The sequence below is a fragment of the Muntiacus reevesi genome, chromosome 1, assembly GCF_963930625.1.
Source record: "Muntiacus reevesi chromosome 1, mMunRee1.1, whole genome shotgun sequence".
NCBI classification, from domain to species: domain Eukaryota; kingdom Metazoa; phylum Chordata; class Mammalia; order Artiodactyla; family Cervidae; genus Muntiacus; species Muntiacus reevesi.
The window spans coordinates 221,445,795-221,461,152 of NC_089249.1; the positions used below are offsets into that span (position 1 = coordinate 221,445,795).

Below are 15,358 nucleotides of genomic sequence, written 5' to 3' on the forward strand. Positions count from 1 at the left end.
GTTTCACCTGGGCGGGGAGGGTGCGGCCAGGCCAGGGGTTGGGGCCCTGCCCAGGCAAGGCGGTCCAGCCTTAAAAGGAGCCTGGTAGAGCCCAGGGGAACTGGTGTCTCCCATCTGCGGCTCTGCACCCCTCAGACTCACGCCAGTGCGGTGGGTAGGGGTGTTGGTGGAGTCCCCACCTGCAACTGTGTGGCACCTGGGCAGGTAAGGCCTGAAGGTAAGGGGGCTGCTTCTGGTGGCGTGACTTGGCTTCTGTTTCCTGGGGGCCCTCAAGTTCCACACCTGCCCACCCCACCTTGGTTGTGAGGCTGCCCTTTGCTGGGCTCACAGTCCCCTGGGGGACAGACACCCTCAAGCTTGGCAGAGAAGCTGGCTCCTGGCAAACAGGTGGGGACATGGGGCAGAAACTGCCGGCCCTGCTTCTCTCACTACATAATCTGGGTAGGAGTGGTGGCCACCCCTTCTGGGCCTTGGCTTGCCCACCTGTATGGCAGCTGTGTGAGCCCTGCAGGGGAGGTCGCCCCAGTCTGGGATCAGGAGTGCCCCAGCATGTGGGGTGACCCAGTCTCCACCCTTCCCCCGCACTGTGAGCAGCCCTGCCAGATTCGGAGCTAGAGGCACATCGGATGGAAGAAGAGACAGGTTCTTCCTCAGAGGGGCTCCACAGCTGGCCAAGGGGCAGGTCAGGACAAAGATTCCCATCCCCCCCCCCCCCACCGCCAGGAACGGAAGCCCAGCCCACTGTGTACCCTTCCCTGTGGACCAACCACAGCACCCAGTGGGCTGATTCTCCCGCAGGCTCAGGGCCCCCGTGGCGCTAGCAGGTCCTCTGCACCTCGGCCAAGAATCAGACACCACAGCTGTGTGCTGGGAACACCTGCTTCCACCTCGAGCCTCAGTGGGCCCGGGCCCCAACCATCCCAACGCTTTCTGGCACCTTTATGTCCTCATTTGGCCCTTTATTGGAAGTGGGTTGGGGGGCGTTCCCCCCATCCTGTGATGTCCCCTGCTTCCTGGAGGAGGAAATGGGCTGAGTGGTTAAGTGGGATTTGAATTTAAGCCCAGCTGAATCCCCAGAGACTAGGATGCTGGGCTGGTCCCCATAAGGGCCTCTCAGGGGAAATGGCCCTAGAGGGTGGGCTGAGCCAGGCGGCTGGGTGGGGGTTTGGACTTGGACCTGCCTCTGAGGAACAGCAGCTGGCTCATGGACCAGCCCTGTGACCCCAGGAGACAGATGGCCCCTCTCTGAGCGATGCTGGGAGGCGGTGGGGAGGCCCAGAGGGTTTAGAGGTGAATTCTGGCTCGGGCTTTGTGGGCGGGGGCCCTGGGTGCCAAGGGGCAGTGCAGCGTGGCACGGCAGCCTCTGCAGCGGTGTCGTCTTTCTCTTCCTTCTCTGAACTTTGTTTCTCGAGCCCAGGTGGGGCCTGGGAGGAGGGAGTGTACCTGCTTCCCGGGGTGGGGCCCTGTCCCCTGGCAACCTGGGCCAGGGCGGGGCTGGGAGGCCTCTGTGCCAGCCAGGGAGCCAGAGCCAGGCTTGGAACCTGTGGGGCTGAAAGCGCGGGTAAGGCTGGGGCAAAGGAGGGCGGGATGGACACTAAAGTGGGGGGTGGGGGTGGGGGTCCTGCTTGGGCGGGGAGCTCTGCTTTTGGGCTGGGGGTTTGTGTGTCCGCGGCAACTTCTGACCCCAGTGGGGCCCTCTGCGTGCAGGGAGGAAGTCCTCATCCCCACCCCAGCCCCCTCTGGGTTCAGTGGGCTTCCACGGACTGGGGGCACCTCCACTCGCTCTGAGCCCCCCTGGCTGGCTCTGAGGCTGATCTATGTCCATCCTGTGCTGCACCTGCCCAAGGGAGCAGAGGTCGGTCCCTGAGCTTTACCAGGGCCCCACTCTCCACCCTGGACTTCGGGACCCCAACCATTGGCCTTGAACCCTGACCCTCTAAGAAAGGGGCCTGATCACACCCCTGGGGCCCAAGGCACAGCGCACCCCCGCTGATTCTGGGAATTCGGGGATTTCTTGGGAGACGCTTAGCACCTGCCAGAGGCTTGCTTGGGGAGGGCTTGAGCAGCCTACGACAGCCCCCTCCATGGGGCTGGGGTCTGACTGGGGCTCACATGAGGCGGTGGGGCGGTCTCAGCATGGGGGGGGTAGTGTCCAGCGTCGGAAAGGGTGTCTGGAATCCCGTGGGGGTGGGACAGAGACTCGGCCCAGAGTCCAGGTGTGTTAAGGGGCCCTGCTGCCAGGGTCTTGGGGACTGTAGCCCCAAGGGACAGAAGAGGAACCCCAAGAGCCTATCCCTGCTGTGTGACTGGCCCTGTCTGAGCCTCAGGCCCCTCCAGCAGGCCTTTGCCCGAGGGCAGGAGGCCAGTTGCAGTGATGAGGAAGCAGGTATGTGGCCCAGGGGCCATAAACACAGTTTCAGTTTTGGTATCAACAGGGTACAGAGTTGGGACTGGGGAGGAGCAACCCCGGGGAGCTTCCTGGAGGAGGAGGTGACTGCCCAGCTTCAGAACCTGTTGCTCTGTCACTCCCCGTGTGACCCCTCTCAGGGCCTCGGTTTCCTCTGCTTCATGTTGGGCAGAGAATGGCCCCCGGGTCACAGGCTCTCGTGAGACGCCAATAAAATGCTGGCATGAAATGCCCAGTTGGGAGGAGCCACTCGAGGAGTTGGAAGGCTCTGATCGCTAGTACAACTTCTGTGCACAGTTTGTGAGACCTCCAGGAAGGTGGCTCCTTCCCCAGTGTTTCCGTGTGCCAGGCACCTGCTCAGGCCTCCTGGTTCCTTCCCAGGCCCTGATGTGGAGCAAGCATAGTCCCACTTTACAGACTGAGGCTTGGCGAGGGAGTGCCTGATCACTCTGAGATCAGTGGTGGATCCAGGGTTTAAAAATTAAAAGCATCAGCCACTGCTATGAAAGCATATATCTGGTGCCTACTGCATACCAGGCTGAACCTGCATGGCAGCAGCCTCTTGTGGTGGCAGCTGCGTGCTCTGGACCTACCTACCATCCAGAGGGACACTGGGGTCAGTAGGGAACTGGGGGAGACTTGCCCAAGGACACAGGCAAAGACGGACCCCACCCTGCTGGCCTCAGTGAATCACCCAGAAGGAATGGGCTGAGGAGGGATGTGTCCCCCACCCTGCCCCACCCACCGGAAGACCCAACACCCTCTGGGCGTGCAGTTCTTTTTCCTGGAGTTAATGTCCCCTGTGGCTTATAAATCCTTCTGGGTGAGCCTCTGGCCACTCACTAGGCAAACATTTCTGTATCAGCCCCACCATGCCTGCACTCCCCAGGAGTGCGGTGTGGGGACCAGAACTGCCCTCCAGGGTGGGCTGGGGCTAGGGGGGAAGCCTGGAGGGGCAGCTGCCTCTCCGCTTGAATGAACTCTAACCCTGGCCCCTGGGCACATGGACTGAGAGTCAGCCAGCCTTTATTAAGCACTTGCTGTGTACCAGACTATGGACTACTGGGGGAGAGGCTCACCTGGGTCCCTGGGAGGGAGCTGATGGCTTGCAGTGGGGGGTGACAGGCCTTAAACAATCTTCTCCTTGCAAAGACATGTACACACCCGGCCACTCTCAAGTCTTTGAGATAGAGGCTCAGCCCCTTTGCCTAGGATTTATCACCCAAGCCTGCTTGTTTTTAAATATTTTTTTCCTGGTTATAGTTTCAATATTTGAAAGACTGCATGATAAGAACGAGTTAATTGTAGCATGGATCCCCATGATCGATTTTAGGTTGCTTGGTGTCACTTTTCCAGCTCAGGAAGGGTCTGCAGTTTTCTTTTAAAACCACATTTCACTTTTACAAGCATGTTGGTGTAAAAAGGCAGCGATGTACTCAGTAGCCTTGGTGGCATCAGGGGGCTGAGGAAGGGGACAAGGGCTACTTGAGAAGTTGAGAACAGCTTAGCTTCCTTTCCTCAGCTGTACTGGGCCAGGTACACATGGGATGCTCAGGCCACAGGCTCCAAGGGTGGAAACAATCTGAAGGGACACCCTGGGCCGCAGCTAAGGAGAATGTGGAAGAGCAGAAATCAAGGTCTTCCCAGCAGAGGGAGGAGGAAAGGGTCAGATTTGGGGTCTGGTGCCTGTAGAGTTCGTGGGTTTGGGTTGAGCTGGTGGCCTTGAGTGCCCTGGGCAGGGTGGGAAGACTGCAGCCTGGAGATGCCAGGAGTCGTGGAGGTGTGAGAGCAGCTGCCTGGCCTCCACAAAGGCTCCTGGAGACGTGCTCAGAGGGAGCGCCAGCTCCTGGTGGGGCTGGGCCCCCTGGGGCACTGGGTCAGGGTACTCCTTAGCTGGGCCAAGTATTATGGTGCGGAGGTCACAATCATCTGGATGGGACAAGGTGTCCCTCTGGGCAAGTTTGAGGAGAGAGCCAGATACAGGATTCTCTGTCTAGTCATACCCCTCTCTGGGCCTCAGTTTCCCCACTTGACATCCCTCAGTGAGAGATGGGGCCATCTGTAAATGTCAGATGAAACAAAGAATCACAGAAGGAACCTCAAGATGTGTGTGCCCTTAGAGACAGTCTGTCGGGGGGTGGCCCCCCTGGGTCTGGACCCAGTGAGCTGGCCCCCAACAGGGTGTGCAGTGTCTGGGAGAGGAGGTGGGAGGGGTGCCTGCAAATGTTAGACACACAGGGGCGAGTTGTTAATCAGTACAGGGGCCCCCAGGAATTCAGGTGTGGCTGGATCCAGGAGCTGAAACAATGTTTTTAGGGTGCTGTGTTGCAATTGGGGGTGCTCTTAAGCAAGGTGTGTCCTCAAGGGCAAATATGACTCCCCAACAGTTCTCAGGCTCATCCTATCAGCCTCACAAGCCCAGTGGGGAAGAGGGTCCAATTTTCCACTTTAATTGCAAAGTCCCAGAGTTTAATGTCATTGGCCAGGTTGGGTCACATGTCCATCCCTGTACAAATAACAGAGGTCCAAGTATAGAATGCTCTGATTGGCAGGGCTGAGTCACTTACCCATCCCTGAGCCAATCACAGAGGCCACTTGGTCAGGATTTTGTCCTTGGAGGGAGAGGGACTACAACTCTCTCCAAGTTCTCTGACCTGGTAACCCACACATCTTTCTCCTCGTTCAGTGAGCCCAGATCATCTCCACCCTGGGAGCCTGTGGTGGGCAGAGAGCTCCCTCCAAACATGGACCGAGTTACCAGATATCCCATCTTCGGCATCCCTCACTCATCCCGCATGACCGACAGTGACACCAGCTACACGTTTGAGCTGGTAGGCGTGGGGCCCATGGCCAGTGTCTGGAGCCAGGATGAGACACCAGCATGGCCCACTGACCACGAGGCCTCCCTGGAAATGACGCAGACAGGGACGTCCCGCAGCCTGCGTGTTTTCCCTGGCCGGACAGCCCCGTGGCCACCCTGCCCCGAGGATAATGAGGATGAGGAGGTGAAGGCCTACCACCTGGAGGCCAGGGATACCCCACCCTGGCAGCCACAGAACCTGGAGCGGGAGCGCCAGGCAGTCATTCGGGGCCAGGCCGTCAGGAAGAGTGGCACGGTGGCCACGCTCCATGGTGCCCCTTACCACAGGGAGCCCGGGGGCCCCAGCCAACCACAGTCCATGCCCCTGGAGGAGAACGAGATCGACAGGGAGCAAATCGACTTCCTGGCAGCCAGACAGCAGTTCCTGAACCTGGAGCAGGCGAACCCCCGACCTGGAGTGGCCCATGCCAATGCAAGGGTTCCCCGGAGCCCCCAGCCCAGGGTGGCCCATGCAAAAGCAGGGGTCTCTCGAAACCCCCCACCTGGGGTGGCCCACGTGAATTCAGAGGTTCCTCAGAGCCCCCAACCCAAAGTGGCCCATGTAAATGCAGTGGCCTCTCAGAACTCCCCACCAGGGGCGAGTCAGGCCTCCAAGGCCCTGAGCAGGCCACACCTGGCCAATGGGTATGTCCTCCCAGTCAAACCCCAGGTGAAGGAGGTGGTCATGGAAGAGAGGAGGGTTCACCCTTTGCCCACCAGGTCTGGTGTCCCAGCCCTGGAGGACCCCAGTTCCCGGTCCAGAGAGGAGTCCCCAGAGCCCCTCAAGGAGACGCCCATTGAGCGGGAGATCCGACTGGCCCAGGAGCGGGAGGCAGACCTCCGAAAGCAGAGGGGGCTTCAGCGGGCAGCCAGCCACCAGGAGCTGGTGGAGATCCCAGCCAGGCTGCTGCTGAGCAAGGTGAGCCTGGCTGCAGCACCACGGCGGGACAGGGGCCGTCCATCACTCTACGTACAGCGGGACATTGCTCAGGAGTCACGGCGTGAGGAGGACCACCGGCGGGAGGGGCTGCAGGCGGGCCGTGCGTCCACACCCGACTGGTCCTCCGAAGGACCCCAGCCCAGACTCCGAAGAGTCCACAGCTCAGACTCCATCCTCAGCCCGACCCCAGATGCCCACACGTCCAGCCCAGCCCCAGAGGTGAGGAAGGTGAGCCGTATCCCACCTGATGCCTACCAACCATACCTGAGCCCCGGGACACCCCCAGGAGAGTCCCCTGCCTCCCACGCCTACCGCAGGCCCAGCAACCTCTCAGCAGATGAAGCCAGGCCAGTGGGTTCTCCCAAGGCTGCAGGGTCTCAGAGGCGTCCCTCAGAATCCTCTGCAAAGCTCTCAGGCATGAAGCAGGAGCACCCCCGGCAACCCCTGCATGCCAGCAGGGGTGTCCTGAGACAGGAGTACTTCCATCTGCGGCCCCTGCGGTTCAGAGTCCCAGATGAACCTGAGAGAGCTGAGGCCCCCCGAGTTTGGGGCTGGGAGGTGGAGGGGGCCCCAGCACTGAGGCTACAGAAGTCCCAGTCATCCGAGCTGCTGGAAAGGGAAGTGGAGAATGTCCTGCGACGGGAGCGGGAGATGGCTGAGGAACGGCGGAGTGCTCTGTACCCTGAGGTCTTCTCAGATGAGTGCTATGACCACGACTCTAGGAGCTCCTCCTGTACATCTGGTGAGGACGGGTCCTGGGAAAGGCTGCTTTGTGCAGAGTCTCAGAGGAGGGTGGCAGGAGCAGTATGAGGATGCCAGGAGAGGCTGAGGGTGGGGGAACGTCTGGGGGACTTCATCCACTACCTGGGTTGGCTGGTCTGTCCACTTGTCTGTCTGCTGAAGCAGTAGATTTTGGAGAAAGATGTTAACTTTACCTTGAGTTTTTTACTTTATGGATTTGGAGACTTTCTTGTTAGGTGCATAGAGGTTTACAGATGTTCTAGCCTCTCGATCAATTATTCCTTTTTGTCAATATGAACTGCCCCCACCCTGTGTCACTTTCTAGTGTTTTTCTCCTTGCATGGTCAGCCCATCTGTCGATCCAGTTTCTCCTGACTGGCTATTCTGATCAATCTGTATATCAGTTTTCCCAAACAGCTGTCTGCTCTGTCTGTCTGTCTCCTTAACTGGTCCAGCCTCTCAGCCAGAATCTGAGTCTCTTGGGCTGAGTTCTCACAGAGGTTATGCCCTCAGGAGACTCTGGGACCCTCCCTGATGCTCTTTCCTTCCTTCCTCTTCCCTCCCACACCCCCACCAGGCATCACAGGCAGCTACTCAGTGTCTGAGTCACACTATTTCACCCCCATCCACCTGCACTCGGACCTAGTGTGGACGGTGGAGGCCCCGGCCGAGGATGCTCTCCAGCAGAGAAAGAAGAAGGAACAGTGGGTGAGTCTTGAGTTCTGCCGTCCCCCTGGAGGCCTGGCTGAGGTCTGACTCCCCATTAGGGGCAGAGAAGTTCAGGTGAGGTGCACAATGGATAAACCAAATTTCTCTTCATGTCTGGGCTGTATAAGCAGAGTCCCCACCATGAGGTTGTTACCTCTGAGCCAAAGGCTGAGGGTGAGCTCTGCTTGGAGGAGAGCAGTAGCAGTCTATCAAAATGATCCTTATTATTTTCATGTGTTTATTACCATCAACATCGTTTCTGATTATTATCCACATCACATGATGGATGTCTCAGGGCTCTGCAAGCACCGTGCCTTTAACACTTGGAGGGATTTTTGTTTCCCTTTTGTTAAGAAAGCCATACTTGCCCGTGCCCAGGGTCATACACGGCTTCCCAGGTGGCGCTAGTGGTAAAGAACCCACCTGCCAATGCAGGAGACGTAAGAGATTCAGGTCAGATCCCAGGGTTGGGAAGATCCCCTGGAGGAGGGAATGGCAACCCACTCCGATTTTTTTTTTTTTTTTTTCAGTTCTACTAGTTTATTGCTACCAACCCATCTCCCTCCACCCTCATGCACGTGTTCTCAGTCATGTAACCTCATGGATTGCAGCCTGCCAGGCTCCTCTGTCCATGAACTTTTCCAGGCAAGAATACTGGATGGGTTGCCATTTTCTTTTCCACCACTCCAATATTTTTGCCTGGAAAATCCTGGACAGAGGAGCCTAGTGGGCTACAGTCCGTCCATAGCATCACAAAGAGTTGGACATGACTGAGTGACTAAGCACCCACACAGTGTCATACAGCCTGAGTTCCCAAGCCAGTACTTGAACCTAGGCCTGACTCCAAACACTACATTTGTAACCATGAGGCTGTCTCCTCTCTGGACAGGAACTGTTACACCACAAAGAATAACACTCTCTCCAGCCTTACCCATGTGGTGCTCACAGTCTGGCCTAGTGGTTTGGGGTAGAGTGGAGCTTGGGGACCTGGGTTCAAGTCCCAGTCCTGCTGCTTGCTGACTATGTGATGGGCAAGACCCTGCCCTTCTCTGACCCTCTGTCTCCTCCCCTTTAAAATGAGTGTGATAATAAGAACATCCCCCTTAGAACCTTAGAGCAGGGCTGGCCGCAGCAAGAGCTCTGTAAATGTCAATTGTCTTTGTTATGATGACGTTTACAAAGAGAAAACAGTTGCAAATGATGGGCAATGCTTCAATAAGGAGGACAACATGAGGGAACAGCATGGTGGGTGGTTCTGAGTTTGGGGTGATTGAGGAGCACTGGGGGGACCAGAGTGGGCAGGGAAGGCCTTCCTTTCTGCCCCAAATGTGACTGTGCATCGAGTCCAGTGGGGAGGGCTGGAAGGCCTGGGGGACTAACATGTGTTCCTTTTCTGTAGTATGCCGGCATCAACCCCTTGGATGATGTCAACTCGGAGGTGAGTGTGCTCCTGGGGTGAGGACCTGGGCCTTCCTCCCCTCCCCTTGCATCAGTGCCCCCCATCCCCTGGCATCAGGGTCATGGGAAGCCTTTCTTCTGGGTGTGGGTACTTGCCCTGGTATCTTCTTGATTGGTAGTGTCTGCCTGAGGTGGACTTTTCTGTGATCTGCTTTTGATGCCTGCCATAGTCACAGACTGTGGAAAGAGGGTCCACCTGCTGCCTTTCCAGGAGATGGTTTTGGGGCAGGCTTGGCCCAAGACAGGGATATTTTCTTTGAGGGAGGGGTCCACCTGAGAGTGTATAGAAGGTCACCTACCTCAGTGGTTTTTGTGGAATACATTTATAACCTTCTCTGCATGCAATGCAGGAAACTTGAGTTTGATCCCTCAGTTGGGAAGATCCCCTGGAGAAGGGAATGGCAACCCACTCCAGTGTTCTTGCCTGAAGAATCCCACAGACAGAGGAGTCTGGCAGGCTACAATCCATGGGGGTCACAAGGAGTCTGACACGACTGAGCAACTAACACTTTCACTTTCATTTTGATCTGAGTCCACAATGCCAGGCCCGGGCATTTCCCTCCCGTGGGGTTCAGCATGAGTTAGCACATTCCTTGGCACTGTTACTAGGAGTGGAGGGTCTGAAACAGGAGGTGGCGGTCCTACTCTACCCGTTGTCCAGGCCTCTCCTAGGGGTTAGCGGTGGGGGGAGATGTTTGGGGGCTTAGAGCCCTGAGGAAACTCCATGCCTCCTTTTGCAGATTCTAGAAGCCACACGGGTGACTCGACACAGGAACGCCATGGCAGAGCGCTGGGAAGCCGGGATCTACGCCAGTGAGGACGAGGACTGAGCTGGGGGCTGGCACTGCCCTGGCCCTGGGGAACTGCTGAGTCCCTGCCTCAGGACCTAGGTGCCCATTTACATCCACACCTGAGAACCACACGTCTCGTGCTGACAGTCCCAAGGGTGGATGCATTTGTGGGGTGTGGGGTTTCTTTCCCGTTTTCATCTTCCTGGAGAAATTGCTGTGCTTTTGGATGACTCCTTCTGCTCCTGTGACTTTGCCAAATGCTCTTGAGTCCTGGGAGGAAAGAGACCGGCCCCCTCACCTCCTGATATAATTATTTCCGCTGGTCTGAGAGGAGAGACACCCTAACCCTTCTCCCTCTGGGAAGTCCTAAACTGACAGGGAAGACCTGTCTGGCTCCAGCCCTCGGAAACCTCCAGTCTGAGGGAGGAGGCCTGAGTGCCCCAATGAGGGTTTCATAGCCCCCTCTGCAGCACACCCAGCACAGCTCTGACGTTATGGGATCCCATGGGGACAGTTCCCCAGCCCTGGGCATTGAAAAGTGCTCAATTTAGGGGCTTCTGTCCTACCTGAAATAAAGCAACCCCTGGGGTCCCTGCCTGGAGTGGGCATGCCCTGAGCCTCCACCTGCTTCACTTCTCCAGGTGACATCACTGCCCCCTCCCCAGTGTGAGGTATACAAAAGGTGCTCAAGTAGTGCTGGTTCATGAGTAATTGTTCAGTTCTCCCACGTGGCCCAGTCAGTCACTCTCAGAGCGCTTCTTCAGCGCCTGCTGGGTCCCCAGCCTCTCTGGCTTCAGGGGCGGTCATTGGAGAGGGTCCGTTATTAGGCTCCGCACACATACCACAGGCACCACTCCCGCTGAGATCATTCCCGGGAATGACCCGGTAGTGCTGACCCTTGGGTGCCTGCCCTGCCTCGATTTCCTCCATGCGTGGGGGTAAAGCGATAGACCTCTTCCACTTCCCCAACCCGGACCTCAGGGGTGAAACCCCAGCACCTGCGCCTGTACCCCAGAGGGACCCCGATGGCGGCCACTCCCCCTCCGACCCGGACCCCCAGGCTCCAGACTAGAAGCATCTGGGGACGCCCACCCGCAGGGTCTGTCCCCACCCGCTGCCCCCTCCCCACCACGGCCCGTGCCCCCTTCCAGTGCCTCCCCGGCAGGCGGCCACAGGGAAGCCACCACAGCTATTCTGAGAGCTATTCTTGAGAGCGGCCCACGCGGGGCGGGGAGGCAGTGCACCCAAAATAACTGAGGCTGCAGGCGAGGGCGTCCCCGGGGCAGGGGGTAGGTGAGGTCGAGAGGGGCTGCGGAGGGCAGAACAGATCCGCTGAGGGAGAGGGCCCTGTTCTCAGGGGGGCCCGAGTCTAGGAAGGAGACAGCATCTGTATTTAGGGGGATGCCAGTCTGATGGAGGAGGGGAACTGTCCTCAGGGGAACCCCAGCCTAGGGAGGAGGCAGGGCCCCTCTACCCTCAGGGGGATCCAGTCTGAGGGAGGAGGCAGGGCCTGTTTCTAGGGGACCCCAGCCTGAGGGAGGAGGGGGCCTGTGTCCTGGGCAAGCACTGGACCTGGCAGCATGCCTTCTGCCTGGTCCGAGATCCGCTTTTCTCTGGGGTTCCCACTGTTCCGTTCCAGCCCCAGGAACCAAATGTGCCCCCCCCCACCCCCCGCCTTTTAGGAAGGCAGTTTTGGGGTCTTGAATACAACCTGGGCCTCACCGGCTCCTCCCCCATCTCCTACCACATCTGCTCCTCCTCCACCCCAGTGCCCACTGGCCGCTCCCCTTAGCCCTGCTTCTGGCATCCTCAGGGATGCCAGTCTCCTGGGGTGATTGGAACAAGCAGGAGCAGAGGGCTTAAACCAGCACAGCCTGGTTTTCTGACAATCCTGAGGTCAGGAGTCCAGCTCAGGCCTCACGGGGCTGAATCCAGGCGTGGGCAGAGCTGGTCCCTCTGGAGGCTCCCAGAGAGCACCATCTCCCCACTTTTCCAGCTTCTAGAGGCGCCGCATCCCTGGCTCGTGGGCCCTCCCTCCATCCTCACAGCCAGCAGAGCAGCATCTCCTGTCTCTCTGCCTCTGACCCTCCCCCTCCCTCTTCTAAGGACCCTGTGATGACACTGGGCCCGCTGGGAATACAGGGTCCTCCAAATCTCAGGAGCCTTAAATTAATCCCTCCTGCAAAGTCCCCTCTGACCTATGAGGTGACACGGCCACAGGCCTCAGGACCAGGATGGGGACATCTTTGCGGCTGTTATTCTGCTGACCAGACGCAGAAGGACACACACTGTCTGATTCTGCTCACAGGAGGTCCCTGGCAGAGTCAAATCCTAGGAGACAGGAAGTAGATGGTGGGGCCAGGGGGTGGGGGAGGGGATGGGGAGTCATTGTTTCATGGGGACAGTTTCAGTTTGGGAGGACCAGAAAATACTGGAGATGATGGTGGGGCTGGTTACACAACAGTGTGAATGTGCTTAATGCCACTGAGCTGTGCACTGAGAAATGGTTAAGATGGTGAATTTTATGTTTTGTGTATTTTACCACAGTTATTTAAAAAAGAGAAAGAAAAAAAGTGTTGTCTCTCTCAAAGACCTCAGAAGGACCTTGGAAAAGATCCAGGAAGGATGCATTTACTTGCTTAAAACCTGACAGTGTCCTTGAAACTCTCGATTCACCCTCAGGGGCACATTTCAGGAGGCAGGTGGGAAGGTCTTGTTTTGATGATTCACTTTTGCTTAATTCTTCTCACTGGGCTGTGCCCTCAGGGAAGGGAGGGAGAATTCTATTCACCTGCCCGGCTGCCTTGTCCCACAGGGGCTCAGCAAGAGGTTTTTTTGTTTTTTTTCTGGTGAGAGGTTTCAGTGAAGTCTTAATGCAATTCCCAAAGGAGGGAGGGTCTGTCTGGATGGAGAACAAAGTGGAGACAGAGGCTGTGTCTGCAGGTCCCTGCTCTCTCTTTCCTGGTTTCCTCCCAGGTCGAGGTATGTGATCTGGGGAGGGAGGGAGTTTTCTCCAAGGCCATTAGAAAGGCTGAAACATAAGCCCAGTTTCCAGCTGAAAAGCCAGAACCTTTCCTCACTCTCAGCATTTTTTACCTTCTCGTTTGTCAGTGTTGCTCTTATTCCATTAACTCCTGCAGGACCATGTGGGGATCAGGATCCACGAGCTGGGCTGTGGCTGTGGCACTGGGTTCTGGTGTGCCTCTGTCACTATCACTCCCTATGTGTATCTGTCAGCTTGTGCTCCGATAGCAGCTACTATGAGCTCAGGATTCTGTGGTCAGCTGCGGGACTGCTGCTGGGTCTGGGGGACCCCCAGCCACAAATCTGTTGGCCTGGGTGGCGAGGGGAGGGCTGTGAGATAACATTTAGATGCCCAGTTCCATTGAAAATCAAGCCAACCATCAATGACATTTCCAGTATAAGTATATCCCTTGCAATATTTGGGACATTCTTATGCTAAGTAGCATAAGCATTAGATAGCATCACCGACTCAATGAACATGAGTTTGAGCAAACTCCAGGATACGGTGAAGGACAGGGAAGCCTGGCGTGCTGCAGACCATGGGGTCACAAAGAGTCGGACACAACTTAGTGACTGAATAGCAACAGTAATATGCTAAATAAAAAATCGCACACTGTCTATCTGAAGGTATGGATGGCCTGGGTTTGTATTTGTGGAATGTGTGGCCCTGGACAAGGTGCCACAGCCAGGTCTCGTCTGGCTCACCCCCAAGGAGCTTGCTCACGGGAGTCTTGGGCACAACAGGAGAGGGGCACAGGCGCTTGGATGCTCGCGTCAGTCTGGCCGTTGTCCCTCTGGTGGTGCCAGGGGTGTGACCAGCCCTGAGTCAGGACAGACCGGGACTGCCAGGCTGGGTGGTGACCAGCACTTCGTCTGCCTAGCAGGGCAGGTACGCCTTACACCATCCTGCCCCTTGGAGGTGATGGGCAGTATGTACTGGATTGGAAAGTGTGTGGACACCCAGCCTAGTGGCTTCAGGTCCAGTTGTGAGGCTTGGGGAGCCCACGTGCCGCAACTTTTGAAGCCCGTGTGCTCTAGGGCCTGTCCTCCACAACAAGAGAAGCCACCGCAGTGAGAAGCCCACACACCGCGACGGAGGAGCCTACACTCACCACAGCTAGAGAAAGCCTGTGTGCATAAAGAACTAGTGTAGCCAAGAAAAAAAAATGGTCCACATTAAAAAAAAAAAAATCTAGAAAACGAAATTTAAAAAGCAAAAACACCCAATATCTCTACAGTTTCTGAGTGTTGGAAGGCCAGCTCAGTGGGGATGGGTCCTCAGCTCAGGGTCCCATCAAGCTGCAGTCGGTGTGTTGGCTGTGTTCTCATCTGAAGGCATTTTTTCCAGGCCCCTTTTTTGGGTACTGGCAGAAATGCTTTACATTTGTAGGACTAAGGTCCCAGTTTTATTGCTGGCCACCCCCAAGTCTTTGCCACATGATCACTCCACCAGCAGGTCATTATGTGGATGTTTGCAGCTCCCAGGCCTTCATGAAAGCCTCACCAGATTAGGCCAGGCCCACCCAGGGTGATTGCTCTTTCAATCAACTTGAGGTCAGCTGATTTGGGGACCTTAATCATGCCTGAAGAAGCTCATCACCTTTACCAAATAATGTCCCACCCACATTCAAGGGGATTACTCAGGGTGTGCACACAGGGGCCAGATTCATGGGGACAACTCAGAGTTCTGGGGACCTAGCGTAGGGTTGAGGGCATGGGATCTGGTGGGAAAGTTTGGGTCTGAACTTCATCTCCAGTTTGAACCTCACCCTCATCAAGTTACCATGAGTAAACTGGCCTCTTCCAGTAAAAACTAGTCTCCCTTCTAGTAAATGTGAGGTAACCCATTCACCCACAGGCCTAGGGGACCCACGGACGAGGGGTTTGGCAGTTCTTCACCCTTCAGGTCTCAAACTGATGGCAGAGGGGCAGATTTAGAAGAGAGGCCTCTCTTGGTCGTCAATGTTTAAATCTTTTTTTCCTCTCTTTTAAAGGATTTGCTAATATTTAAAAATCAGGAAATGTTTATAAAAATCTGGATTTCTCACTTTTCTTGAGGAAGCCGAGCATGGCTGTGGCTGGGCAGCTCCCAGCAGATCCTGTGGGGAGAACCATCCCTCAGGTTTCACCACATTTCCCTTCTGCAAGAGAAGTGAGGAAACTATAATTGGATAAAAATTAGCGAGGGCAGTGCTGAGAGCAGTTTCTTTAAAAATAAATCCTCCTTTGCATCTTTTTTAACTTTCCATGCCCGCCACGCTCCCCCCACCTCCATCTGCCTCTCAGATGGGCTGATGCCTGGACTCAATAGCAAACTTCCAGGCAGCACCTTCTGTTGTTGTTCAGTTGCTCAGTCGTGTCGGACTCTTTGCAACCCCAAGGACTGCAGCACACCAGGTTTCTTGTCCTTCACCATTTCCTGGGGTTTG

At 56.5% G+C, this 15,358-nt stretch overlaps 1 protein-coding gene across 4 annotated transcripts; it reads left to right on the forward strand.

Annotated features, from left to right (window-relative positions):
* The first annotated feature begins 75 nt into the window (after positions 1–75).
* Positions 76–12,332, forward strand: MISP (mitotic spindle positioning). Of its 4 annotated transcripts, none has more exons than XM_065935181.1 (5): positions 76–204; positions 5,094–6,949; positions 7,526–7,656; positions 9,056–9,094; positions 9,855–12,332. In XM_065935181.1, the coding sequence occupies exons 2-5, from the start codon at positions 5,152–5,154 to the stop codon at positions 9,942–9,944; spliced, it is 2,058 nt and encodes a 685-aa protein (XP_065791253.1). In that variant the 5' UTR covers positions 76–204; positions 5,094–5,151; the 3' UTR covers positions 9,945–12,332. The 4 variants fall into 4 exon arrangements, with proteins under 4 accessions (XP_065791253.1, XP_065791278.1, XP_065791269.1 ...); XM_065935197.1 differs by having other exon boundaries at positions 101–217; XM_065935188.1 differs by lacking the exon at positions 76–204 and adding an exon at positions 1,508–1,561.
* Positions 12,333–15,358: the final 3,026 nt, after the last annotated feature.